The sequence below is a fragment of the Rhipicephalus sanguineus genome, chromosome 1 (assembly GCF_013339695.2).
Source record: "Rhipicephalus sanguineus isolate Rsan-2018 chromosome 1, BIME_Rsan_1.4, whole genome shotgun sequence".
Lineage (NCBI taxonomy): Eukaryota > Metazoa > Arthropoda > Arachnida > Ixodida > Ixodidae > Rhipicephalus > Rhipicephalus sanguineus.
Window position 1 is genome coordinate 144,919,766 of NC_051176.1, and position 27,103 is coordinate 144,946,868.

A 27,103-nucleotide genomic window follows, 5' to 3' on the forward strand; every position below is an offset into this window, starting at 1 on the left:
CTCTCCGGAATCACACCTAGAGGGCGCTAGTGTTACATGACGAGCGCTCAAGGTCATGACATGCGCGTGACGTAGCTTTTTTTTTCCCCTTATGATCCCTTCCTGTGCAGCTTCCAGCGCACTCGTCGGGGCAAAAGAAGACAGAAAGCGATCAAAACGTGCGACAGATCTTTGTAACTCCGCTCGTTCGTGATGGATTTGAAAAATAAATCTCGGATACTGGTGTTAATCAATGATTACTTGCAAAAGTGGTTCAGGATCGACTGATCGAGACTTTATATATAGAGATCTTTAGCCAGTAGCTTTTTTTTTTTACACAAGTATTTAGAGAAGCTTAATTCAGAGACGGGATTATTTCTTGAAGCTTAAAGAGTGCACTACTTTGCTGCTTTCTCTTCAATAACATTGTCGTTACTTTTCTTTCGTTCTGCAGTGTCTCGTCGCCACGTGGTACCTGGCGTGCAACTTCCAGTTCTTCGTCCTGTCTATTTTCATCTTAATACCGCTGTACAAGTAAGTACATCAGCATTACAAAACTGCATTGTAAGTACACTATTCATTGGAAAATGAATCGATGCTAAGGTTCCGGCTGAAAAGGAATAAAAAAATAAGCCTAGAATTTGACAACTGCATGCTACGATACCCCCATCCACGTATTTTATGGTCAAGGATACTGAAAATCTCCCTTAAGCTAGCCATAGAGATGTGATCATCCTAATTATAAAAGAAAATTACGTTTTGTGTGAGCTTTACAACGACAGCGATTATATGATTCCGTGATCTTCCGTGTTGCAAAATCACAATTCGTAATGGCATAGCCGATATCAACCGCAAGATCAAACTAAAGGAATCTTATTAATGCGGAACACTGGGAGGCTGTGCTGCTCAGCCTGGCCCTAGAAGACCAACTCTGAGCCGAGGACGCCACCAGGACCCAAGGGATACTGGCGGCCGTTTAGGCGGGGGTACTATCGTCCGTCACCGCTGCTGGCTCCAAACAAAGCTGTTCACCCTCATTCTCCTCACCTCATGTCACAATTCGACCCGCAGTTTACTAGGTGCCAGATGAGCGCACAGCCACAGACCAGCACCATCTACACGTTTTATTAAAATGAAAGGAAAAGTGGAACTCGCATTCAATGACACCGTCCATACTCATTTTCATCCATCAGCAATGGAGAATTAGATGATTAAGTGGCATAAGTGCAGAGTGTCAAGCACGAAGAAAGAAAAAGAAAACGTGACAAGCTGTAGAACTTGCTAAAACCCGGTGTGCAACGCCTTTCTTTGTGTGCCGAAACGGCAATCAGAAATGCGTCCCAATGAGTGCAGCATATGAGGTTCCAATGTAGCCCAAGCTGGCGACGGAAGATGATACAAACATTACGTGATATGCGCTATGAAGCGCGAAAATTGAGAAAGAAAATGAAATCGACATGCATTATACACAACGCTACCCCGGAAGAAATCGCATGCAGTGCCATGAAAAGTACTTTCACCAAATGCATAGTCTGTTGTGTAAACCTACAATCTGTGAATCACCTGGTAGACGCTGAGTATACGCTTGTCCGCCTGTCTTTTTCTTCCGTCCTTCCTTCCTGTTTCACCAATAAAAGAGAGAGAGAGAAATAGATCGATAAACATATCAGCATATTCTGCGATGTCCACTGAGCTGCTATTGACAAGCTTGGGTACCGAAGTTAGTCAGGGTTTTAGAGGTAGCTGTGGCTCATTTGCATTGCGTGAAGTCCTCTAGACAAGGCCCATGTACTCTGCGATGTCAGTGATTGTTCAGGATACGCAGGAGGTCCAAACTATTCGGAGCTCTCCGCCAGGGTTGCTAGGTCATAAAGACAAAAAATAGCCAAGAAATTGTAAAAACTAGCCCAAAGTAGCCAACTTGAGCCAAAGGCAGCAATAGTAGCCCAAAGTACCACGCGTGTGTGAAAACAACTGTGACGTTTTTATTTAAATGACTAAATGAATGAGCCTATTGGTGGAAATGTATGTAAGTACAGAAAAATCCCTTCAAAAAGTCAGAATTGCTGAGATTAAACCATGAATTATTGACCTTAGCAATCATTTCGTGCAGCATGACGAAGTTCCTTGCGCTGGTGCGGAAAACGCACTCTCTTCACGCGTCTTGCATGACTTTTCTTAAAACAAATAGAACTAACAGCTTTGGGGCGACAACAAAAACGAGTACTGCATGGCTGTGCTCAAAATTACGGTTGTTGGCATTGAAGCATAAATTGTAGTCCCTTCGCAATCGTTTCTCGCGCGATGACGACGTTCGAGCAGTCAATGCTATTAAACCTATGTCTACACGGGTCTGGTCTGGCGATATCGTCCGTATATCAATCCTGCGTAGAAATAGAAACCATTAAACATTATTTTTTATCATGTCACCGATATTCATTACTCAGAAAAAGACCTCGCTATTCCGCCTTCCAAGATAGGTCAAACTTAACGTAAAGTAAACAAAATGTATCAAAATCTAGTATATCTGTGCTAAATTGGTCTGGTCAGGTTAATGCAGCTGTCTGGTCTCCTTGCGCAATCGCACAATAATTGCTGTTATGTCTTTTATATATACTCTTTTATTTTCATTTGTTTCTTTTAAAGTAATTATGTATTATTCAAATTATTATCAAACTGTTCAGATGACGGAAGTCTTGGCGAATCGCACAGACTGGGTATGTGCCATATTGATGAGGAAAAAAAACAAACATATTCCCGAGTGGCAGTCCGTACCTAATTCTAAAAAATAACACAGACAGTTCATCGGATATCTCATTTCTAATGTCGATGAGTGCAGAGCATTTTGGACGCGGAGCTCTGTCGATTCTCCTTTTCACTTCCAATTACAGTTTATATTCGCGTTCAGCAATATTCTGGTCTGCAAAATGGGGCCCCATGCAACAGTCTTCCCCCTAGTCACAGCCACGTATCCAAAAGTCTTCTACGTTATGCAGGAGCCAAATTCAATTTTCGGAGCTAGAAACACGCCTTGGCCGCCATGTTTTGACACCATATACTAGAACGCCAGTGGCTGCAACGTCACAAGATATTGGTTGGTTGGTTCAAATCGAGGTAACAAGTAAGTAGCCCAAAAGTAGCCAAGTAGCCAAGACGTTTTTTATGTCACCGCTGGCCTAAAAAATAGTCAAATTGGCTCAAAGTAGCCAAACCTGCGGCGTCTCCGCTACGGCGTCTCTTATAGCCTGAGTCGCTTTGGTACGCTAAACAGCATAAAACAATCAGAAATGTTTTTGTCTAGCTTTTACGGGGCACTAAGGAAAAAGTTGGCAGCTGCTTCAAGAATGCCCCATGAAAGAGCATACAAAACGACATCACCAGTATATGGGCATTACGGAGCGCCGAACGAGGAAGACATAAACTGAGGAAAAGAGGACGTTGTCGGCGCACTTGCGTTCTTTACTCATGCTACGCGTTGCCTACACAAATGATAACCACACCTTTCCTTGACTAAGAGCTCTACAATGATTGAACGGCCTTTTGTGAGGCAAGGAAACTCGATTAATCACAGCGAGAAGCAAGCGTTCGCCCAGTAAGGCTGCGTCTACCTGTATCTCTTGGATTGCTGCTTATCTCTCCAATCGTACCCAGTATGTTTCCTTTAACAATGCTGAGTCTAACCGCGTCGGCGTGTTTTCTGGAGTTCCCCAGGGATCCCAACTGGGACCAACACTCTTTCTCATCTACATCAAGGAAAGAAGTGTTAATTTCAAGGGCTCGTTTTCTTTGTCATACACAATATTAATGAGAACTAACAGACAATAATGCCAAGGATTTATTGTCTGTTAGTTCTCATTAATATCATCTACATCAATGACATTTACACGGCTATGGAACCAGGTATTACAATGAGGCTCTTTGCAGACGACTGCGTCATATACTCTCCTACTAGCACAACAGAGGACCAGGTAAAGCTCGACAAATCTTTAGAGAATATGGGAAAATGGTGTGAAAAACATGATAAAACTATGTGTATTACAATTACCCATAGAAAGACACCACTCCACTTCAAATACACTCTCTCTGGGGCAGACATCAAACACGTGAATACCGTAAAGTACTTGGGGGTCACAATAACGCAGTCCTTAAAGTGGGACGTTCATATTGATCAGATTTCTGCACGAGCATTCAAGCAACTAGGCTTTTAAGGCGTAAACTGACTGGCACTTCTCCTCAGGTTAAACTAACAGCATACAAAACACTGATTAGACCCGTCTTGGAATACGCAGCAATAGTTTGGAACACGCACCAAAAGAACATGACTGATTTATTCGAAAAAAATTCAAAATAGAGCTCTTAGATTCGTTTATTCAATGTATGCCAGGCAGGAAAGTGTTTCCGCGCTGAGTTTGCAAGCACGTGTCGCAACTCTCGCTAGCCGACGACAGCTGGTTTGTCTGAAGTTTCTTTTCCTTCTTTCGAACAACTCAGTAAATATAAATAAGGACATACACCTAAAAGCTCCGAATCGTCGCTCCAGCAGAACTAAAAACGAGAAATGCATACGCCAACTCTTGTCACGTTGTCACACGTTTAAGTATTCTTTTTTTCCCGCAGTTATAGAGTTGTGGAATGGGGCATTGGAATAAATTGACTGGTATCGGTGCGCAAATAAAGGCAAAAACACTGTATCGCGCATGTACTTGCACATTGTTACACGTGTTAACAATTCTCACATGTATGTATTTCATGTTACTTGTTCCTAGGGCATAACCTTGTTATTGCTATGTTCTTATTTATCTTGAACATGTATGCTAGTCTTTTTTGTTGTTTTTTTGGTTTTTTACACCCTTGAAATACTGATATGCATGGTTCATCTATTACTTTTTCTTTGGTGTTGTCGCTGTTATGCAGGGGCGTAGCCAGAAATTTTTTTCGGGGGTGGGGGGTTCAACCATACATTATGTATGTTCGTGCGTGCGTTTGTATGTGCGCGTGCATATATACGCAAGCAAAACTCAAAAATTTCGCATAGCGCAGTGATTCCCACGAACTTCACGCACGCAGCAAGACCGCCGTTGCCGTTGTGGTGTCTACATCCACTGGAAGCCCTGATAACCATTCCCGGTATACAAAAGAAAAAACACTCGTCATATCTGGCCCTACAGCAAGCCACTCTATTGTTCCTGCATGAAAAACACAGTGGACGCCTTCACATTTATACTGACGGTTCAGTTTCTTCTACAAGCTCAGCAGGGGCAGTGGTCATACCCGAGAAATCCGTCACCATAAAGTTCAAGACGTCGCACTTGACATCATCGACGGCTGCAGAGCTCACCGCCATCCGTGCTGCTCTAGAGTTCGTAGTGGAAGAAACGCCACAGGCGTGGTCAGTCTTCTCTGACTTATCTCTGACTCCAAAGCAGCGCTCCAGTGCATTATGTCCCCATATCATCATGGACCAAATGAACAGTTAGTCGCTGACATAAGACTGCTTCATCACCGCGCCATTGAGAAGCACCACAGTCTAATCTATCAGTGGATACCGGGCCATTGCGGTATCTACGGAAATGACCGTGCTGATGAGGCTGCCCGATCTGCCCATGATGCTCCCCATTGTGCAGCTATACCGCTGTCAAGAACGGACGCCGCAACAAGGCTTCGTTCCCATGCACGTGAACTGACACTGGCACAGTGGAACTCGACGGAATTTACCAACGCCCGTCTTCACAACTTGGACCCGAATCTACAGCTCCGTCTTCCGTCGGGAATAACTAGAGCTGAGGAGACGCTCTTGTGCCGCCTGTGGCTCGGGGTGGCCTTCACGAAGGCCTACTCATTTCGAATTGGAATGGCCAGCAGCCCGACATGTGACAACTGTAGCTGCGAGGAGACAATCGCCCATCTTCTCTGTGAGTGTCCTCGCTTCAGTGCACAAAGAGAAGAACTGTCCAAAGCGTTAAATAGACTTGACAATCGTCCACTGTCGGAGGAAAAGATTTTAGGACACTGGCCGAAACCATCCTCGGCACGGAAAGCTTTGAAAGCGTTATTGCGCTTTTTGCGCAAAACTAATCTCATAGACAGACTTTAAGCAGTGTCGTTTATCGTACTATTGTTCTTTTTTTTTCTTCTTTTTGTAACATCTCTCCTCTATCATCTTTCACTCCCCCTCCCCCTTTCCCCAGCACAGGGTAGCCAGCCGGTCTGAGAACTGGCTAACCTCCCTGTCTTTCCGTTTTTCTTCTCCTCCTCCTCCTCCTCCAAAAATTTCGGGGGGGGGGGGGGGTTTGAACCCCCCCAACCCCCCCCCGCTGGCTACGCCCCTGCTGTTATGGTTACCTTGTACTGCGAATTTTCCCTTTTTATTTTTTCCTGATATGAAGTCCACTTTATTTTGTATGCCCTCTCCTGTATAGGCCTGAAAAGGCCCACTGTATTGAATAAATAAATAAATAAATAAATCGTTCTGAATGTACTTCGTACTTGCACAGGCGGGTTTCGGTTCGGTTCATGGGGTTTAGCGCCCCAAAGCGACTGAAGCCATGAGAGGCGCCGTAGTGGACGACTCGGGATAATTTCGACCGCCTAGGGTTCTTTAATGTGCATTGACATCGCACAGTACACGGGCCTCTACAATTTCGTCTCCGTCAAAATGCGACCGCGGCGAGCACCGTGACCACTGCAGCCGCCGCGGCGGCGCTCTGGCTGGATTAAATCATTTTTCTTCGGCGACTTCGCACGCATTTGCCAGCCATTTCACAGCCAGCTGCGGATGATTACCTTATTATACACGTAATTAATACGCATCTAGGGACGCCTCTTAGACTATGGCTGCTCGTCGGCATCGACCAATACTAGTTAATGAGATATTACTTGCCCAAGTGCTTTAAGCTACGCATATTTCGGGATTTGGGCTGAAACACAGCACAAATATAGAATACTGTTCGCGTCAATTTTTGGCATGCTTCTCTACGTCATATGTGTATAACCAACATGGATCGTTCTTTATATTTAATACACCTTAGAGGTTCTAAATACATGACAGGGGTCAATGATCGTATAAATTAGTAACATACTGCTCAGAAATTAAGTTTACCTTATCAATCGCTGCACCGTTTCCTTTGCAATGCGCACTTGTGTGCTTTAAACTAGTCTGCTACATAAGGAAATGCCATTTTCCCAAGGTGAGCGTCTTTTGCGTATTGAGATGTTATTGCGAGATGCATTACGGGGCTTACGCATTATTCTTGTGAAATATGCCTGTGAAAGGCGCTGAAGGAAAAGTGGAAGCGTAAAATTAATCTTATTTCGATCAGAAGCACTTCAATCGATGCAGAACGCATTGGAGCCTAAGGCAAAGTAGTCGTATTATTTTCATATTGAACGCTATTATACTGAATTGCGGTTCATTCAAATGTGAAGTTTTATGAATTGCTTTTCGAAAAAAGAAGTATTTCTCTCCTTGACAAATTAACTTACGCAAATATGTGACAATTACTTCAGTTTTGGAGTGGTCGCTCATCAATGTCAGCGTCATCCCAAACACCACTGCGGTGCATGCAGCCTCTATACTCGTTTTATGTCGTGTGTGGCTCCTGATTCGTGCGGCGTGCATATACTTTTGTGTAGTTGGCCTACTGTGGGGTTGACCGCAACATTCTTGCTGCTGCTGGCCGGGAGCATCGTATCCGGCGTTATCACGTTCATGTCTGATCTTCCCCCGGGGCTCATTTTCTACCCGGACCTCGAGTACGTATTGCTCAGCCGCACGTAGTTCTGGATATCTGTTTTGTTGGTGTCTTTATTTCGTCTAATTTATTATTTGCTACTTATTACTTCTTCGAAACAGGGTTTACTCCTCGTATTTGTTCCAGGGTCGTCATAAGCGCTTTAAAATAATAAGAGTTTGGGGAAAGGGATGGGAAAGAAGCGAATGAGGTGTGCCTAATCGAGCCCAATATATTGACGTAGAGCTTACTTGTGAGATTATTGCGTAGCATGTGTCAAAAAAGACCACTGATAATCGTGTACATGCCCCTCAGCTACGCCATTTCTCCGCAATTCATCCAGGCGAATGTGTTAAGGCGGTTGTATGGCTGTACCTTAGGCATTGCATTGCTTCAAGCACACAGCGTTGTTTTATGACTAAAACAAACACCGTGACCTTAATTCGCAAAAGTGACTTACGGTTGAATTATTCGTAAGAGAAGATATCAACCAATCCTGAGGCTAGACGCATCATTAGCGAAGCCGGCTATCGAACGGCATAGATCGCTTACCAACAAAAAGCTTTGTGAATTCGGCCCCAAACGTTTTACTAAACCCGAGCGGGTTACAAAAATTTTTGTAATGCGCTTTATTCGTAACCCAATAATGGTGTATAATACCCGTGTCACACGGGCGCGCAAAAAGTATTTTACGCAAGCGGTCTTTTACGATGTTGAAAGACTTTTTATGAAGAGGCGTTCCCTCGCAGTCACACGGCACCGACGATCTCTTTTTAGAGGTTCCTTCCGAATGCGCTACCGAAAGAGTGGCGCTCGCTTTCAAAACAGAACCAGCGAAAAGAAAATTATGTATCTCGACAGAAGATGTCCAAATTTATTGTATGGCACGTTTGTTGACATAAATTTAACAACTCCAGTTGAAAAAAAAAAAGGTTTACGCAGTAGTATCTTCAGAAGCGTTTGCACAACTGGCGGCCTTTATATATTATTGTGGCAACAGTGGGCGTCTGTTTTCTTTGTTAGCGCTCTTGTCTGCCTCGCCATGGATGACCGTACGGAGGAAAAAGTGACAATTGCAAGTCTTGTAGCGTACCATCTCTCTCTGGAAAACGAGGCAGACGCGGCGAGCAGACGTGACGACGGGCTGATTGCACACCGGCGTTCGCCTTTCCGCGCTCACTCGCGTCCATGCTCGCGTCTAGGCGGGCGGCCATAACCCCAACCCGTTCGCCCTGTTTACGGGAGTACACAAAAAAATAAAGTTTGAATGGTTTTCTTACGCTGCTTAGGACAAGTGAAATTTATTTTTATGGTGAGCCCAAGTGACACCATAATAAAGGGTTGTCGGTTTTTTTCACCACTTCATAAATGCTGGCGCCCACTGGCTTCGAGGCTACTCCTTTACCGTCGTGAAAGAGTTTGTCGAACGCCGTTTCCAGAAAAGAACGCTTCTGAAAAGGAGATTGCTCTCTGTCGTGTGACAGCGCGCGGAACTCTTTTTCGGAAAAAGTCTTCTTGCTTAAAGGACTTTTTAGTGTCCCTGTGACACGGGTATTAGACTGTGAGGTTCGAATGGCGCATCATGAAGTCGCAAACTGCCTATTGCGCGCGCTCGTTGATGAATGTCTGGAACGACCGCAATATCACACAGCTTCCAGGAGTGCAGGCGTTGTGAAAAAGCTTGGAAAAATAAGCGACACTAAGGGAGCAACAGGATACTAGAGCAAAAAATGGAATGAGAGCGAGAGAGCACTAAGCGCGAGCGCACCTGCAGCTGGACATCGCAGGCCGGAAGACTCGCGTGATGCTTCGGCGACGAAGTTCAAGGCGCGTGTTCTGTCTTGGTTCTTTACGATAGAAAAACTTATCTGCATGTTGGCTGAACGGACTAGTCAGTAGCTGCGTGCTTGCTTGAAATAATTCTACCCTTCGTGTTTGACGGTTTTTAGCACTGTGTCTAACCTGGTGACCTACGTGTACCACAAGCCTTACAACCATATTGGATCCTACTGTGTCGGCGTATTTCTGGGATACGTCATTGTGAGACATCGAGACATCAAACTCAAGCCGGTAAGTGAAGATGAAGGGACGTCGTATGTGCAAAGTAAAGCTTTACTACAGAAAGCAAAATCTGGCGTTTCTCTTGAACGTACAGAGCCTAAAACGACAGAATGTTGAGCTAGTTGGCAGAGATTTGTCGTGGAAGAATGTGTAAGGCGTGCATAAATGGACACAGGAGAACAAGACAACACAAACACCGTTTGCGTTGATTAAGACAAAATGTGTCGTGTTGTTTTCTACTCTTGAGTGCGTGCCTGCACGCCTTACTTTGTCTTAAACGAATGTTTTTTACTGTATTTTTGGAAAAGCCTCAGTGGTATGGACGCAAAGTTCTGGACAAAAATACTGTCAAGAGCAATTTCAAACATTGCCTTCCAGCCTTTCGAATAGCTTAGGGTGAGCTCACAACTACCGTTGATGGTTAAATGAGTTCAATGCTGGGCGAGTTGGGGTTTGGACATTAATATCATCGTAAGTAGCGCAACGAAACGGCACAACAGAAAGGAAAAGACGAACACAGGCACAATCTGACAGATTGTGCCTGTGTTCGTCTTTTCCTTCCTGTTGGGCCGTGTCGTTGCGCTACTGACGATGATATTAACGTTGACATTACCGCACTGAAAAAGATGTAGATGTACGTACATCCTAAAATGTTCTCATAAAAAATTATTGACAAGGTGGGGCTGCCTACTAAAGCGACGTTTTTTTTTATTGTTCACTCTGATTGCGTGATAGATACTAGCACTATACTGTTGCCATCGGCGTATCACTTCGCGATTAAATTCGTTAATGTCGTCCTGTGGCAAGTTGCTGTACAGCCATTATATTGTCGTTAAAGAAGCACATGTGCGCACTGAGTACAGGAAGCTATACATGAATTGGAAATAGTTGCCGCTTAGTTAACTGGACTATTATACTCTTACAACCTGGCTAGCAGACTACATATAGCGTCAACATGAACCACGCCTATCAACTATGATCAGCTTTCATCGCGTTTAGTCATATCCATGGACTAAATTTTTATTGCACTAAAGCCTGTTCCACATGACAGCGCTTTTGCTCGAAGAGAGGAGCGGCTGCCGTCGCGGGAGCCCACAACCAGTTTTTAGAGCGTCCGCTCTTCGCTGCGATGGAGATCGCCAGAGTTGGAAAAATTTGCTCTCGGCAGAGCGTCTGCTCAAGGTCAACTAATGGGAGAGCAGTGACGTGGGGAGCACGTGACTGCAGGGGTGGAGTAGCGGGCGCGCAGTTTGGGAGGAACTCGCTTTCCTAGCAGACGACATCCGCTGCAACGAGCTGCTCTCCACTGGTAGGGTAGAAGTGCCGTTCACTTCCTTTTGTTGTTCTCGACGGCGCTTCCGTCAAAGGAGACCAATCGTTTGCACGTGTCACGTTGTCCTTTTGCATTTTTATCAAATTGTGGCACCAACATAGGTCCGGACAGGTGGACCCTACGGCACTCTTGTAGTTCGCAGCACATGTTGCTGTTTTTTTCTTGTTTACTACTCTGACCCAGTGTGTTTGAATAGTTTGCTGTTTTCTTCCTTTGAATGGTCACGTACCCCAATGACCATTCCGATGACAACAAATGCCACCGCCTCTTTACTGGAATGCCCATAGGCAAAAAGAGAGATGAGATCCTTCACAAACCCACAATATCGTCGACTGGTCCGCTTACATCCTGTTGCCGGCCCAGACGGCGCACCAACGCCTTGCGGCATTCGAGAACAAAGGCCACTGAAAGCCCCGTGAAAGCTTAAAACCACAAAAGCAAACTCTTTCTTTTGCTTTTTCATGGTCAAGTGTATGAGAGCGCAACAAGACTTGCGTGGTAAAAAGAAAGCTGGAACAGATATAAACGTCACTACTGAAGTTGTTTAACTGCACTCTGATACACTGTATATTTATATCATTCAAGGTTTAGTCGCGTGAAAATCGAGCACCGAAGTTGAAAGCTGGTCAAACCCGCAACTCAAGTGCACCAAAACAAAACACACTCGGAGGAAGGAAACCCTAGGATAACGGGGGCTTTCCACAACTATCAGTTCGCATCGCAGAGGCGCGCTCCGCGCATAAGCGGAGCATGTGAAAAGAAGCCGCGTCCGCGCGTCCTGGAGCCGCTCATCGCTGCGAACGCCGCCGCTCAGTCACTCACATTGGAAACAGGCTTAAGGCTATTTCTGGGAATAAACAGTTCTTAATTACACGGGTATAGACCAAATTCCCCCCTCTCCTCTTTCATGCCATCATTTTCGGGATCTTTTAGCCATTGTTTCGGCAGACGCGATTATTGTCTGAGTAATAAAGACAACCTCTTGTGCCTCTGTACTTTCTCAGCATACTGTGATTGGCATGCAGAGAAGCCCTCACTTGCACTTTCGGAGGGAAAAATGTATTATGTGTAGTAATCGGACACAGAGGCAGGAAGGAGACCGTTACTAGTGTGAAAGGCTTTTATGACGTGTCTGTGCGTTTGCCGTTATCTCTGCCTGTTCGCTTCCTCTTATCCGGGGGGGCAGCTCACGCAGGTGATTGGATGGTGCACGTCATTCTCGGTGGGCGTGGCAGTGCTGTGGGCAGCTTACCGCTGGAACGCCGAGCTGCCCAGCGCTCCTGTGGCCGCGCTGTACGCCGCCACGCACCGCGTCGCCTGGTGCATCGCGCTTGCCTGGCTGACCTTCGCTTGCGTCGCGGGACACGGAGGTGACTATTCGACTAGTGGTTATTGATGGACTGCTCTTTGCTTTTAGCAGCGTTCTCCAAAACCAACGTATTCTTCACCATAGTTTAATTGTACAATGTGCGGTTACAAAATATAGACAAGAACTCTAGGTATAGACACCTCCACGTCAAATAGCATATGTGCGGAGCCTGAGTGGCTTGTTTCAGCATAGGTTCGATTACTGTCAGCCTGCATGCGTTGTTACTGAAACTTCATATTGAAGAGTTTTAACTTAGTGGTGAATTGACTCGCCGCGGTGGTCTAGTGGTTATGGTGCTCGAATTCTGACCCGAAGGTCGCGGGATCGAATCCCGGCCGCGGCGGCCGCATTTCGATGGAGGCGAAGTGCTAGAGACCCGTGCGCTTAGATTTAATGCACGTTAAAGAACCACAGGTGGTCGAAATTGCCGGAGGCCCCCACTATGGCATCTCGCATAATCATTTCGTGGTTTTCGGTCGTAAAACTATAATAATCACTATTATTATTATTGCTGGTAGATCGATATACAGATCTTACGAGCATCCCTTTTGAGGTGTAGTGGCGGATGGTACCACTAATCTCGTTATTTCTGCTAGGTCTTTGTGTTTTCTTAATTAAATGCACATGTTCACAGATGGAAATGTACGCTGCATTAGAGCCGTCCATTCCAATATACAGTTGACAAATTTCAACTACTCCCAGTAAATGCACATACACGTTAATCAAACATAATAGGGCTACAAAAATATATATTAACGATAAAACAACACACAAATCGGCCGAATAATAATTGTTGGGGCTTTTAACCTTCCCAATCAAAGATATGATTACGAGGGACGCCGTAGTACCGAAAATTTCGACCACCACAGGTTCTTTAACGTGCTCCTAAATCTAAGTACACGGGCCTCAAGCATTTTCGCCTCCATCGAAACGCGACCGCAGCGTCCGGGATGAGGAGCCGAACATCATAACCACTAAGTCGGGCCAGCATCCGAACACCATAACCGCTAAGCCACTGCGGTGGCCCAGCTAAAATCCGAATAAAAACAGTATAGTATCAATGACTACAGTGGTGTGCTTTTTGTTAAAATATATCCAATTACAATTTACTTCGTTACCAGCAACGAATCCTCCATTCGTTCTAACAAACAACCTAAGCCTTCAGTATTATTAAGACGGAAGCCTTAGATGCCTCATCAAGCGCGAAAATTGACCGTCGGTGGCGTCCGGCGGCGTCGGCGTCCCGCGACGGCGGCGTTAACATGAGGGGTGCAAGAAATCATCACCACGTGACGTCATCATGACTTCACAGACAGCTAATATTAGTGACGCGACGTCAAGTGATGACGTCATCACATGACCTCGCCTCTTGGTCAAAGGTAGCCCGATCACGGAGGCAGTGCAAAACCACGTTAGGTGCAGAAAGCTTTCGGAGGGGGGCGGGGGAGGATCAATACATCGACTGAGAAGAAAAACAAGATGGCTATTGCCTTCGAGTTGTCCTAGCCAAATGCATATGGAACCCGTTCAGTTTTTATACGGTTTAAGAATAATACGTACTGCTTTATGTTGAAGGACGCCACGTGACAGCCGCCCGAAATATTTAATATTTTCGCGTAGATTTCGGGCACACCGGGCGCGCAGTTACATAGGATTACGTGAATGTTTAATAATATATCCAAACAAGACATGCACTTTCCATCTTCGAGCCTTCTTCAAAACACATCTACACGCACATTAGATACGCTCGCAAAACTTCTTTGCAGACTAGTTGGTTCATACTTTTAAACTGCGCTCTTTCCTGTCTCCCTCCTTCTTTCCTGCTGGTTGCGCAGTAAGTCGAGTTTACAAGATACGCTCGCGACTGCATTTCTGCGGGGAGAAATGCAAAAACTCTCGTGCACGTTGAAGAACTTCACGGGATTAAAGCTTACTCGGAGATTAAGGTAAACAGTGCAAAAAAGCACGGCGACGGAAAGAAAACACAGGATAAGCGCTGACTTCCAACTGAAGCGCTTGTCCTGTGTGTTTTACCGTGCTTTTTTGCGCTGTTTATCTTAAGTATACGTACAACCAACTAGCTCAGTCAGCTACTTTATTAAGTTACTCGGAGCCGGCCTCCAAAGATCGTTCCTGATATAACCCAATCAATGCGCGGTTTCGGTGGGTTGAACTTCAGAATCTGTTTTAACTACTGCGGCATGCTTTTTGGCTACAGTAGTATTATTTTGCAACTGAATAGCGGCCTTCTGCCCAACACACAGCTTGTGGCTTAGTTTTCTTCTCATACTCCTCCACCCGTGTCAAGCAGGTCCTCTTCTACCACAGAGCATGCTATTGCTTGAAACTGCTTCGGAAAAAAGACAACACTATATGAATATCATGTAGTAGAAGCAGTCTCCTTAACGCATGTAATATTGCGTGGCAGAAGCGAACAGTCGCGCCAGGCGTCAAAAGATGTGAACTGCGCAAAGAGTGGGTGTTTTTAAAGGCCCACTCATTACAAAACGCTCAGACATATTTAAAAGAACAGTTGCTTGGGCTAGTTGGTGATTTAGCATCGACATATTCGCACAGCGCAAAATGAACGAGGTCGGAGAGAGTGCACAACACAGACATATTTAATCATCATCAGCTGCAAAAGCATCAACAAAGCCAGCAGCTGGGTAGGTTCGCGTGTTGCCTTATACGGACGCGTAGGTGGCCGTTCGCTGATTCGCAAAAGGAACAATTATGGCGTAGTGGGCACTTAGCAACTGTACTGGCAGTAGGCATTCTATGATAGTTTGAAACGGCCAACGTTACGCGCACAGTCGTTCGTTTCCTTACTGCACGGTTGAGGCATAAACTGAGACCTGAAGCCAGACTAGCAGTTGAGAAGGCGATGCGCATGTGGTCCGATAGCGCTCTCGCGTTCTACTCTTGAAGGCGAAGCCCAAACGTCCACCAAGTTTTTTTTTTTACTCTTTCAACAGAGAGGTGGCAAATGCTCAAAAAAAAAAAAAAAGAAACTCTGCGCTTCAACGTACGTACTATCGCGCTCAGTATGAGCTACATACCGCGAGCGTGTGGCCGAGCGCTCTGCAAGGTTGTACAGTGACGCCGATCTTGACATATTTTCGAGTTATTAAGAGAGAGTTTGGCTGTTCCTGCGAGCGCGCATCGCCTCCAGTTGCGTTCTCCCTCGCCCTCGTTTTGACCTGCGCTGATATCAGCTTAGAAAATGATAACTTCGCGGGCGAAAGCAACAAGTGGGGGGCGATACGCGCTCGCACGAGCTGCCACACTCTCTCCCGATAACTCGAAAATATGCCAAGATCGGCGCCACTATGCAACCTTGCAGAGCGCTCGGCCACGCGCTAGCGTGACGTAGCTCATACTGAGCGCGATAGTACGTTACCAAATCGTTAACAGTAGGACTGCTAACGGCGCATCAAAGTGCATGCTATTTTAGGATAGAACTGAAGGAGCATAGAGCTCCAACCACCACTTTCGTAATTTGATGTAAAGCGTGGCATGTATCGAAAAACATATTCAGGCAGATTTAATTTCTGTCATGGCGTCGCGTGCGGTGCATTTCGTGAGAAGACTACGGTAACTACAGGAGCCCATTAAAAATGATCAGTCACTTTTGTGAATTACCGAAAGCATAATAACATTTCTATAGAGCTAATGGAGTTCATAACGATCATTTGAAGTCCTTTTCTTTACTGTATCTTTGTTCATTTGCTAGTTCTTTTCTCCTGGACTTCCTTGCGTTTGTTTATAGTTTCACCTTTGCTCGTTCCTTTAGCATCAGCTGTTGATGGAAAACACAGGTTTGATGTGTCTGGCTTTGTCCCACTCGTATGACCGATCCGTCTTACCCTCACGTGATGGAGCAAGAGAGTGCTATAGCTTTCCTAAAGAACGTTGTGGTGTCTTCAAAAAACCGTGATCAGGTCGACCTTCGCACGAATTCTCCATCTGTCAAAGCACAGCCTCGCCTCGCGGTGTTGCGTATTGAGAACGCCACGCGTCCATTAAGGCTTAAACTGCTTTAGCGTGAGAATGCCTGTGTTGGGAAAAGAAACATATCGAGGCGAGCGTTGTGCGCTGCTCGAGAGTGAAAGTATATACAGGAAGTGCTGGCTTCTGCTGAGTCTGAGAAGACTGCCGAGCGCCATTTTTTGTTGTTGTGCGCGCGAGCTTGTGCCCGTTTGCAGGAATGAAATGACCTCGCGGGTCGTTAACCTGAAGCGGGAAGCCGGGAACTTCGAAACGCTTCTAACGCGAAGAATAATATCACGCGTTGAACCTACTCGCTGGCCAAGCCGGCAACCACTGAAAGGCACGAGCGATGGTTGCCGCGCGGTCATTTCGCGCCCCTAATTACCTTAGGCTACTGGCTTTTGACCTGCCATGAAAGCATCGTTCAAAGGCATCTTCTTTATTTTTTTTCTGTAACATGCGGCGAGCAATATCGCTGTGTCCTGTACGAACGAGAGGTAAGTGACAAGTGCAATTCTGCATAAATGCGGCATAACTGAATGTCACACCGGAAAAATAACGCCTGACAGATATGGGTATTTTGAGAAGGAGAAGTTGCCCATTTTGATTGGGGAACGAAGAATAAAATATCATTGAGAAGATTTTAGGACATAGAATGAGCAATCTGCACCACACTAAATAAGAGAGCACTGCAGAGTGGGCAAGCTGGTGCATTACAATATCGTACTGGTTTAGCGCAGCTCAGTTTGAGCATGAAGGAAAGAGGCAACAACGGAGAAGGAAACACAGGGAACAGGATGAACAGGAGAGCCTTCTCTCAGCATATAACATTGACAACATATGAGATTGACACCGGGTTACTTTTGATAATCGTTGGTTCTCGAACGGCCACAAACGGAGTTTTCGCATTACGACATCATCGCAAGGCGGCCACCAGAGGTCGGCATGCATGAACTCGTCATCAGACTGCCAGAGCAATTTAGTCACCACGGCCGACATATTCAGAGTGACTAAACTCTTGCGTACTGAAAACGCATGGGGAAAACGGTAACGTTTAAAAGCAATAGAAGATTTACACAGTGCTGGAGCGCTCTCCACATGGTATATATATAGCAATAAAATCATGGGAATGAGCAATGCTATGGACGTGCGACGCGTAACTGACGATGCGTATGGTTATCTCTATGATACGCGCCTATCGCTTGTCAAATAAGTAATCGCAAACATATCATAATCAGTCATAAGCGCGTACCGAATATCGATGACACACGCTTACAGGAGTTCCAGATTGTTTTCTTTCACTTTTTTTTAACAGTGAAGCAGTTCTAGCTCGGCGTAAAGTGTGTGACCTTACCCGAAACCTATCATCATCATGAAAGGGTATGTGCCACAGAGTTTGGGCAGATCCCACTACTCACCACCGCTGCGGCGTGGCCTGTAATAACCTTTAAAAAGAGTAAAAAGAGAGAGAGAGGAAAGAAAAGAAAAGAAAGAAAGAAACAAACAAACAGAGAGACGGAAATAAAGATATAAAGACAACGAGAAAAGTTCTTGCCGAAGAAAAACTTTCCACGAGGCGGGATTCGAACCCGCGTACCCACGATCCGAAGCCGAGCGTCCTAACCACTCGGCTATCCAGGCACGCTAGCAGAGCATTGCATAGCCTTCTATAGTATAGTGTAGCAAGGGGGTGGGAAAGGGAAGCGAGCGCGAGAAGAAGGTACGGGATGATGAGGAGGAGTGAAAGGAGGAAGAGAGAGAAAGAAATGCATAAAGCAAAAGAAAGACAGAAAAAGAAAGAGGGAGGATGAAGTAGAGAGAGAAACAAAAGGGGGACCATGAGGCGATGCGAAGCAGCGTTTCGGCATGTCGAGCCCGCGTTTCATCCGTAGCAGTTTCCCGCCGACGTTGCCGTTCGCGCTGGGCTTCCCTAGCCTGGAGCTCGGGGTCTGCTTGCCGACCTTTACGTTGCGCTTCGGCGCGTCGAGCCTTCCGCTGCTCCACCCGCTGCTCCGCGATCTCGGCAGGCGTTAAGGTATTACTGCAACTGGCGCCGACGTTGACGTTGGAACTCATGACACCGGCGCAGTGAATGAGCGTGTGTACGACGTAACGCGAGCCTTTGATCTAAACGAGGAGGGGGAGTGGAGAGGGGGGAGGGGGGGATGGGTAGTGGAGAGGGTTTGCGCATGCGCAGTAAGGGTGGTCACGCCGCACACCACCACCACCGGATTGAACTCCGCCATAAGATGCTTCGCATCTAAAAAGATAAAAAGAGGAAGCAAGCATTGCGTCATCTAGCGACCAGATACCTCACCACCTGGCCAAACCACGCATGCGCTATAGCTAAGCCACGCCCACAGACGGAGACATCACGCGCAACCTCCGCTCTACAGTTCTTTGTCTGGCTGCTTACTCCCGAGGAGGAAGCCGCGCATCTCGAAGGGGAGTACGAGCAGTGTATATATATGTATATATATATATATATATATATATAATATATATATATATATATATACCCACGATCCGAACTATATATATATCCGAACTATATATATATATATATATAAAGGAAAGAAGTTTTACTCTTAAGGGCTCGTATTTCTTTGTTAGACACAATATTAATGAGAACTAACAGACAGCAATGCCAAGGAAAGTATAGGGGGTGTTATTTGTAGTAATTAGAATATAAATGTGAAGAAAGTAAAGTGGACGAAAAGATAACCTGCCGCCGGCAGGGACTGAACCTGCGACCTTCGAATAACGCGTCCGATGCTCTACCACTGAGCTACGGCGGCGGTCATCTCCCCGTCCACTTTATAGGGTATATATGTGGATTGAAACTTAGGAGTGTCAGTCAGCGCCAGTCGCAGCCATGGCGGCGAGTGTGGAACACTCTTTTTTTCTGCCTTTTTGGCGTCACGTAGCACGTGATCTATTTACGAGCAGGCAGCTGACCAATAATCCCTCGCATACTACCTGAAGGCATCATGTCTGCCAGAACGAGACCCTCGCTATGAATGAAGGAAAGAAGTTTTACTCTTAAGGGCTCGTATTTCTTTGTTAGACACAATATTAATGAGAACTAACAGACAGCAATGCCAAGGAAAGTATAGGGGGTGTTATTTGTAGTAATTAGAATATAAATGTGAAGAAAGTAAAGTGGACGAAAAGATAACCTGCCGCCGGCAGGGACCGAACCTGCGACCTTCGAATAACGCGTCCGATGCTCTACCACTGAGCTACGGCGGCGGTCATCTCCCCGTCCACTTTATAGGGTATATATGTGGATTGAAACTTAGGAGTGTCAGTCAGCGCCAGTCGCAGCCATGGCGGCGAGTGTGGAACACTCTTTTTTCTGCCTTTTTGGCGTCACGTAGCACAGGTTATCTTTTCGTCCACTTTACTTTCTTCACATTTATATTCTAATTACTACAAATAACACCCCCTATACTTTCCTTGGCATTGCTGTCTGTTAGTTCTCATTAATATTGTGTCTAACATATATATATATATATATATATATATATATATATATATATATATATATATATATATATATATATATATATATATATATATATATATATATATATATATATATATATATATATATATATATATATATATAAAACGAGAGATGGCGGGATCGATCGAGGCATCGTTTCTTTTGTAAGACACAACCTAATGAAACCACAGACAGTGAAGCAAACCAAGTTATCGGGGACATTACTTATACGTTTTAACTGTATATATAGTATAGTAATCGTGATATAAATTGACAGGGATTATGGTGGATTAAAGAGTGTTGGTCTTTATCCAATGACTTATTACTTTGCAAAAATAACTCCTCCCCGTTTTATCTGATAGTCTGTATGCGGCCTTCATTTGCTTTTTTAAGAAACCATTTTTTTTCAGATTCTTCGAACTTATGATTTCTTCTTGTTATAGTACAGTGTACTTCATAATATTTTTGCCTTTATGTGAAAAAAAGTAGATGTCCTCATTATGGGAGGCTCTAAATCTTTTTACCCCATTTTCGTTTCAATTAAAAAAGAGAGCCATCGGGCAAAGTATGCGTGTTAAGTGATACACGGTGCCCTGCTTAGGCTTCCTGGACTCCTTGCTGTCGTGGCCGCCGTTCAACGCGCTGGGGAACCTGGCCTTCATGGCGTACCTGATGCATCCGCTGGTCATCCTCTACCACTCCAGCAGGACCAGAGACCTCATCTATTACAGTCAGTACGAGAAGGTACGCGCTCTCCCACCTGCGCAAACATTCATGATGTGAACGCGCTTTATTAACTTAAGCTGCCCCGTCACTCCAAGAAAGCACTCTAACGGATACAACGCGTACTTGTGCGCTTTAGGAGAGTGTGTTTGAAGTATTATTCCGCAGGGTGCGCGATTGGTGTTGTTCGTGGTACCTGCTGTACGGGCAAGCAGCGCTATAGCGGGCATTTCGAAGCTATTCATTTTGCTAACGACGGGGCACATGAAAACGCTCAGCATGAGCTCGATCGCTCTAAAGAGTACTGTCTTTCAATTTTTATCTGCACACTTATTGCAAACGCTCCCCGCAAGCTCCATCCTCAAGCGACATTTGTGGTGCTGATGGATGAAGCATACTGGAGAGTTTCTGAATGGTGCCTGAATTATTTCGGACTTCACTTTGTCATCATACATTTGCTCTGCTAGCAGGTGCTGAAGTCTCGTATGTCGACTGAGGCTGCGTTCAAATACACGCCGTAGAGAGCTAAATAGACAGCTTAGCGACAATCTTACAGGGGCACTTTAGAGCGAAAGAAAAATACGTTGACGCGCATTGATCAATTACATTTTCGCAATACCAAAAACACCGCCACTCTTACGATGTGGCCTAATTTATGTTATGTCCACTTCTAAACAATGTCTGGATAGACATATTTCTTCCTAATGCAATCAGTAGAAGAAAACAGCTTTAGGCGACTTCAATCGTTCATTTAAGAGTGTTTAATGGCGCTCGCCCCTAACACACAATCCACTGAGACCGGCTTGTTCATCGTCGTCCACCTCAAAGATTCAAATGATGAATGAAATAAGACTGTTCTGTAGCTGATATGTGCCATCTTGATGGCACGCACCCACAAGAAAACCGTGCGCTTTTTTAATGAACTCATTTCAATTAATTTTCGTTAAGTATCCTGACAGTTAATCGACCCTTATCGTTACTAAACTGATGCTCCGATATGATATATATCCTATACGACGCTTCACTTGAGCCATTACCTCCTTTTTATATGAGCTTTTATTCTTCATTGGTGTTTCATAACATTGTAGCTAACGCTCAACTTCCGGTTAGCTGAGGGCGAATTCCGGTGTTCCTTGAGAAACATAAAGTCGCTAGGTGCTCGCGCCAGAAAAAAATAAACCTTTAGAAAGCTCGCAATATGTTGCACTTCAGTTGATGCATGACCCTTCGGCATCAGTAAGCTGACGTGTAGCTTCAAATCTGGGCTTCACAAGCTCGCCTGCAATGCGTTGTAATTCCCGGAGTCCACGCATGCATGAGCGTTTTCTTTCTGATTTCACACAAATTAATTATAGTTGTTCGAAGACTTGCACGCCAAGTGATCTGAAAGACAATCCGTCATCTTAGTGTCTGAGGGTTGATGCCACATTTCCTGCTAGCTTCGAGGCAGTGGTGATCGAGGATACTCCAGAAGGCTGCAGATTAGCCACCTACCAAATGTACTCAAAGTCGAACGTACTATTTTTAATCAAACTTTTTGAATGACACGTACAGCTACTTATGAACAATTACTGCATCAGACGTTTATAAAAAAGTACCTTGCCTTCTTCATGTGTTTTAGATTAATAAGATTAATAAAAAAAAAGTAATATTTCTGGCTCTCTAAGAGTGGCCACACCCATTTCTAGCGATAGAATTATGTTGCACGTTCTAGAGAGTGCCCTATCCGCGCGATTTTGCCTTGAATGCGCGTTCTCTATTTCCGTCCCGACCAGAGGAAGATATGTTCTTTTTTCCGCTTTAACTACTTTCTTTCGGCTTCAGGGCATATTTCAAGATAGCCCGCTGCCTCAGTCACTTTAATGATTGCAGGCGGCTAACCAAATGTTATATCGCCTTTTCGGCTTCGAGTTGTTCGTGCTGCAGTAATATTTCCCGACATGCGAAGTAGCGTTATGCGCATGTCTGTTGTTGCAGGGAACCAAATAGTCACGCAAAAGGTTGATGTCAGAAGTGACACGCTATATTTTCCGGTGCTAAGCACTGATGCCTGTAATTGACATACGTATTTTCGTTTGCTATTTGACCAGGTAACTGCTGACCACTCTTGTGTAGTAATCAGCGGTTCATCGTTGTCGGTACCACGCTTGTCGCTTTAGCAAATCAAGCATCCTTTGTGTTTCCCCGTGGCGCTTACTTCCTGAGGATTTGTTCTGGTTAACCAGCCCATATCCGCCTCCCCCTTCTTTGTTCTTTCTCAACTTTCCTGTACCTCTTTATAGTGCAATAAAGAAAGCCTTCCCAGAGGCTGGTCTGTTTTGAGGAAGATCTAACAAAACGTGAGGCACGTACACTTTGCACGTCGAGTTTGGCTTTGCTACCGTGTTCGCGGCAGTGGTTGGAGGTATAGTGGCAAATTCGCTCGGTCGAGGGACGCAAGTTGTTAAAGGCGCGGCAGGAACCACAGTTCGAGGAAAATGTTACACCTTTTAGCGCACTGAACCGTCTCGCTGCTCCACATGCAATACGGCAACGAACCGCGTCCGCGCATTCGGCGCTGAATTCACGCCGCTTAAGTGCCGCGCCTCGCCGCTATATACGCAAGCGAAACCATCACGCTTGTGTTCCCGGCCGTGCTCGCGTTTGAATGCATTTGTATCTGTGTATCGTGGTTCGATACACATTCCCACGGTTCTGTTCTGTCCATGGGATCTGACGGGCTATCTTTCTTTTCCTCTTCCTTTCCCAGCTTCATCGTCTTAGTCACGAACCGATCGTGCGCTTTAAGACTCGCTGCACGAGGCTGCAAGCAAGCAGATGGAATCGCCATTCACGACCATCCAGAGCAATTAAACCCGATATGCCCAATGTAGTGCACACCAGAGAATGAAATGGCAACATACTTCCTTTGAATTTGTCAAGCTTGTGTTTAGAGCCCGAAAACTGTGTATTAGAAGTTGAATACCGTCCCAGTGCATCTATACGTTATACCGCACATATCCGCATATACCTTACAGGCAGTCAGTGGACTACGTCTTGCCGGCAGCAAGTTATTTCGCAATATCGCTGGAATTTTTTCATTATAAGTATCTTTCAGTTAATGCTATGCTTATGTATACCTATGAAGTTGCGCTTCAAACTGTGTGTGCCAAGTACCGCGGCAACATCAGGAGCATGTCTAACGCGAGTCAGTATTTGGTGGGTTTCCAGTGAACATAATTGGCTCTTTCCAATCTAGGCCCAATTATTCTCGTTGGAGCAGCTATTCGTGCTTGGTCCTACGAATGCTTATTTTTAGGAGCACTCAGTAATACGTACAACTATAAGCCTGCCGCTCGCTACACATCTGCGAATACTGCGAGGTTGCCTTACCCGGTAGAAAAGACGCGCATTGGCTTTCGATCGTCTATAACACGCCCTGTGTGGGCACTAGTTCTGCTGACGGGTGCTGCGTCAAAAATAACTGGGTGAGCAAGTGCTCACTCTTCCTCTGCATGATTTTCTTGGTGACAGGAGTGAACGGCAAAACGTGAACGGGCTAAGCGAGAGTCTTGGCTTGGTGTGTAGACGTGTACTTGTCGTGGTCCCTGTAGCATCATCTCTCGGCCACTTTCTATTTTCCGGCCCGCACGCTTTGCGCAGGTGTACGCCTTCTGCGGCCATTTCCTCATCACGCTGGTGCTGTCAACGTTCTTCTACGTGATCGTCGAGATGCCGTTCACGCGGGTAGGAGCGATGCTGCTCCGGACGCGCCTCTTCCGCAAGCCATCGCGGCGCCCGGGCGCCGTCAGCGGTGGCGGGACCGAGAGCGGCCCGGGAGTGCGGAAGCCGTCCAGACCGGCCTCGGCCATTGTAGCCGACATTGCTCGCGGCGTGACGCCGTTGGCCTTCATCAAGGCCAGGGCCCACGGCACCGCGAGGCGCAGCGGTTCCGCGCAGGCCGCCGAGCTGAGTGCCACCCCCGACTGCGGCAGGCCCACCAACGGACGCTTCCGGAAGACCGGAGACTCGAGCCACCTATGATGAGGGTGAAGTGGGCCGGGGCAAGACACGCCTATGCGCCCTCTTTGTGACGTCACATAGGGTAATCGGTGCCTTTGTACGCGCCTTTCTGCAAATGAGGGACACGAGTACCGCTTTGCCTTCACGCTCCACGAAGCTGACGCAAGAACCTAACCTTACGCTCAGTTTAATGCTCAAATGGCTTAAGCCATTGGGTTGGTTGCTTCATGGCGGGTAAAAGAAAATCAATGATATGCTTTACATCCTTTAACTCCAAGAAAGAGAAGTGAAATTGAATGCAAATATGATTAGACGTGAATTAAGCTTTATGGCAATGGCAGGCCTTACAGATGCAAATACATGCTTAGCGGTCGTTTCTCTGCGAGAAAGCGTGACATATTACTCTAGGGCATTTGTTTAACAAAGATGCCCTGTATCGCAGGCTTGTTTGCTAGACATTGGATGCGCGCATTATGCCTTGCTTTATTATTTTTTTTCTTTACGTGCTGAAGTTTATCTTTCTCTCGGCGGCATTGTTTTAGTGGAAAGGAAACTGGAGGCTTCTCCCCATAGCTGCACGGGTATGCTAATTCTAGGTATTCATCAAGCTGTCCGTGACCTTGTTACTAACCGTCGTGGCGGGTTTCACCGACGAAAGGGGCCGCAAACGAGAAGATGGCTAGCATTCGACAATGACCTTTTTTTACGGAAGAAATGTTTTGCGAACCCGGTGCCATGCATTTTAAGGAGCTTACAGAATTCATATAGTGCATCCCTCCCTCCGCCCTCCCCCCTTTTTTTTTGCCTGTCACACGGATGATCTAGGTGATTACACCGTGAGCAGCAATATTTGTGATCGACGGCTTAAGTAGTTGCTACACTTCTTTTTTTTACATACGTGGGGGCATATTCGGCAGAGGTAAAACGGATTTTCTTCTTATATTGAATGGTTTCTCGACAGTGTCAAACAACTTTTCCAACCTAATGCGGTGGAATTCAAAAGTGATCATCTTTTACTCGGCGAGCCTTCCGTTCAGTATTTTTTCATACATGATTACTGTCATTGAAAGCCCTTCTATCTAGAACACAGGGTAATTTCGCAGGAAAAATACGACCGCGCACTTGTGTGGTATCACTCATTCTGTTTGTTAGAAATATTTAGCATGCATGCACTTGCCACCGACTGCACATGCTTTGTCCATAGTGCACGAATAGGTGTCAAATCTTCGTAGTTAGCCCTCAGAGCAAAAGTTGCCCAGTCGCTCTTTCGTCCTAACGTAACCGAAAGCGGTGCGTACTGTCAATAAGCCTGGGCTTTAATCTGACACGGAACTTCACTGCGTGAGATGTTCCGTGATAGTGTCTTTGGCACTGATTGCAACACAGGGTCTGTAACGTTATTACCGAATTCGATGAATTCCTTTTTAGTATCATTTATCTTTGACGTTGTTCTCTTACATTTAGTTCGGTGTGTGTTTATCTGACGGCGTTCCAAGAGTGGTGGAGTGTGCGTATGGACAATTTCCGATGTTTATTCTGATGTGTGCTACTTTGACAGCACTTCCAAAACATTAACATTTCTCGTTAACAGCTTTACTAAGCAGTGTATACTTCCCTATATGACAGCTGTTATTATCGGGTTCAAAAATCAAAGCACTTTCCGCACATTCATACTAAAGAACACCCATGTTTCCTTTGCTTCATTAATACCGTATATTATGTATTTCACGTCTCTGTAAACTTGATGAAAAAAAAAAAGACTTTGGCGTTCTATTACGTGATGCTAGCCATGCATGATACAAGCTTCGAGGTCTTTAGCGAAAGATGGTACGGCAGTATTTCTTTTTTATCTTATTTTTTTTTCTTTTTCTCGTAGAAAGATATATGCTCGTTTTATGTTGGCGATCTTTCTGTGAATAAATGTTTTGTTCATCAGCGTTGATTCGCCTCTTTCTTTCTTGCCAACTGCGAAGACCAACTACGAATTGCTTTACGAGTGCTAGTCAAGTCGCCAGCGCGTAGCAATCGCGCAGAGCTACGGTTCTGCCGGGAGTTCAGCAACGATGCTATGCATAGGGTGTCATCCTTAACTGGGGCCGGCAACGCGTTTCGACGAAGCCGGTGGACGCCGTGACTCTTCTAGTTGTAGCCTTACAAAACTATGCGCATATGTTCCGCGCAATAAATACAAGTCATTCTCGTTTGATACCTGGCGGGCGTGACTCAATAAAGACAATTCGATGATTTTGATATTTGGAAAACCAACTCGCTTAAGTAAGCCCAGCAGGCCCGTAGCCAGAAATTTTTTTCGGGGGGGGGGGGGGGGGGCTACTTGCTGAAAACCTTTACTTTTTGAGAAAAAAACCCTATTTTTATTATTTATTTTAAAACACATACTTCACCAAAAT

The 27,103-nt window shown here is 45.5% G+C and overlaps 1 protein-coding gene across 3 annotated transcripts in view; it reads left to right on the plus strand.

Annotated features, from left to right (window-relative positions):
* Positions 1-26,635, plus strand: part of LOC119399549 (nose resistant to fluoxetine protein 6) — a 96,293-nt gene extending 69,658 nt beyond the window's left edge. For all 3 annotated transcript variants that reach the window (XM_037666360.2, XM_037666371.2, XM_037666368.2), the window contains exons 10-15: positions 434-513; positions 7,612-7,731; positions 9,659-9,779; positions 12,290-12,473; positions 20,572-20,714; positions 24,336-26,635. In XM_037666360.2, coding sequence (XP_037522288.1) covers positions 434-513; positions 7,612-7,731; positions 9,659-9,779; positions 12,290-12,473; positions 20,572-20,714; positions 24,336-24,716 — 1,029 coding nt within the window. In that variant the 3' untranslated portion in view covers positions 24,717-26,635. The remainder of the gene's footprint in view (positions 1-433; positions 514-7,611; positions 7,732-9,658; positions 9,780-12,289; positions 12,474-20,571; positions 20,715-24,335) is intronic.
* Positions 26,636-27,103: the final 468 nt, after the last annotated feature.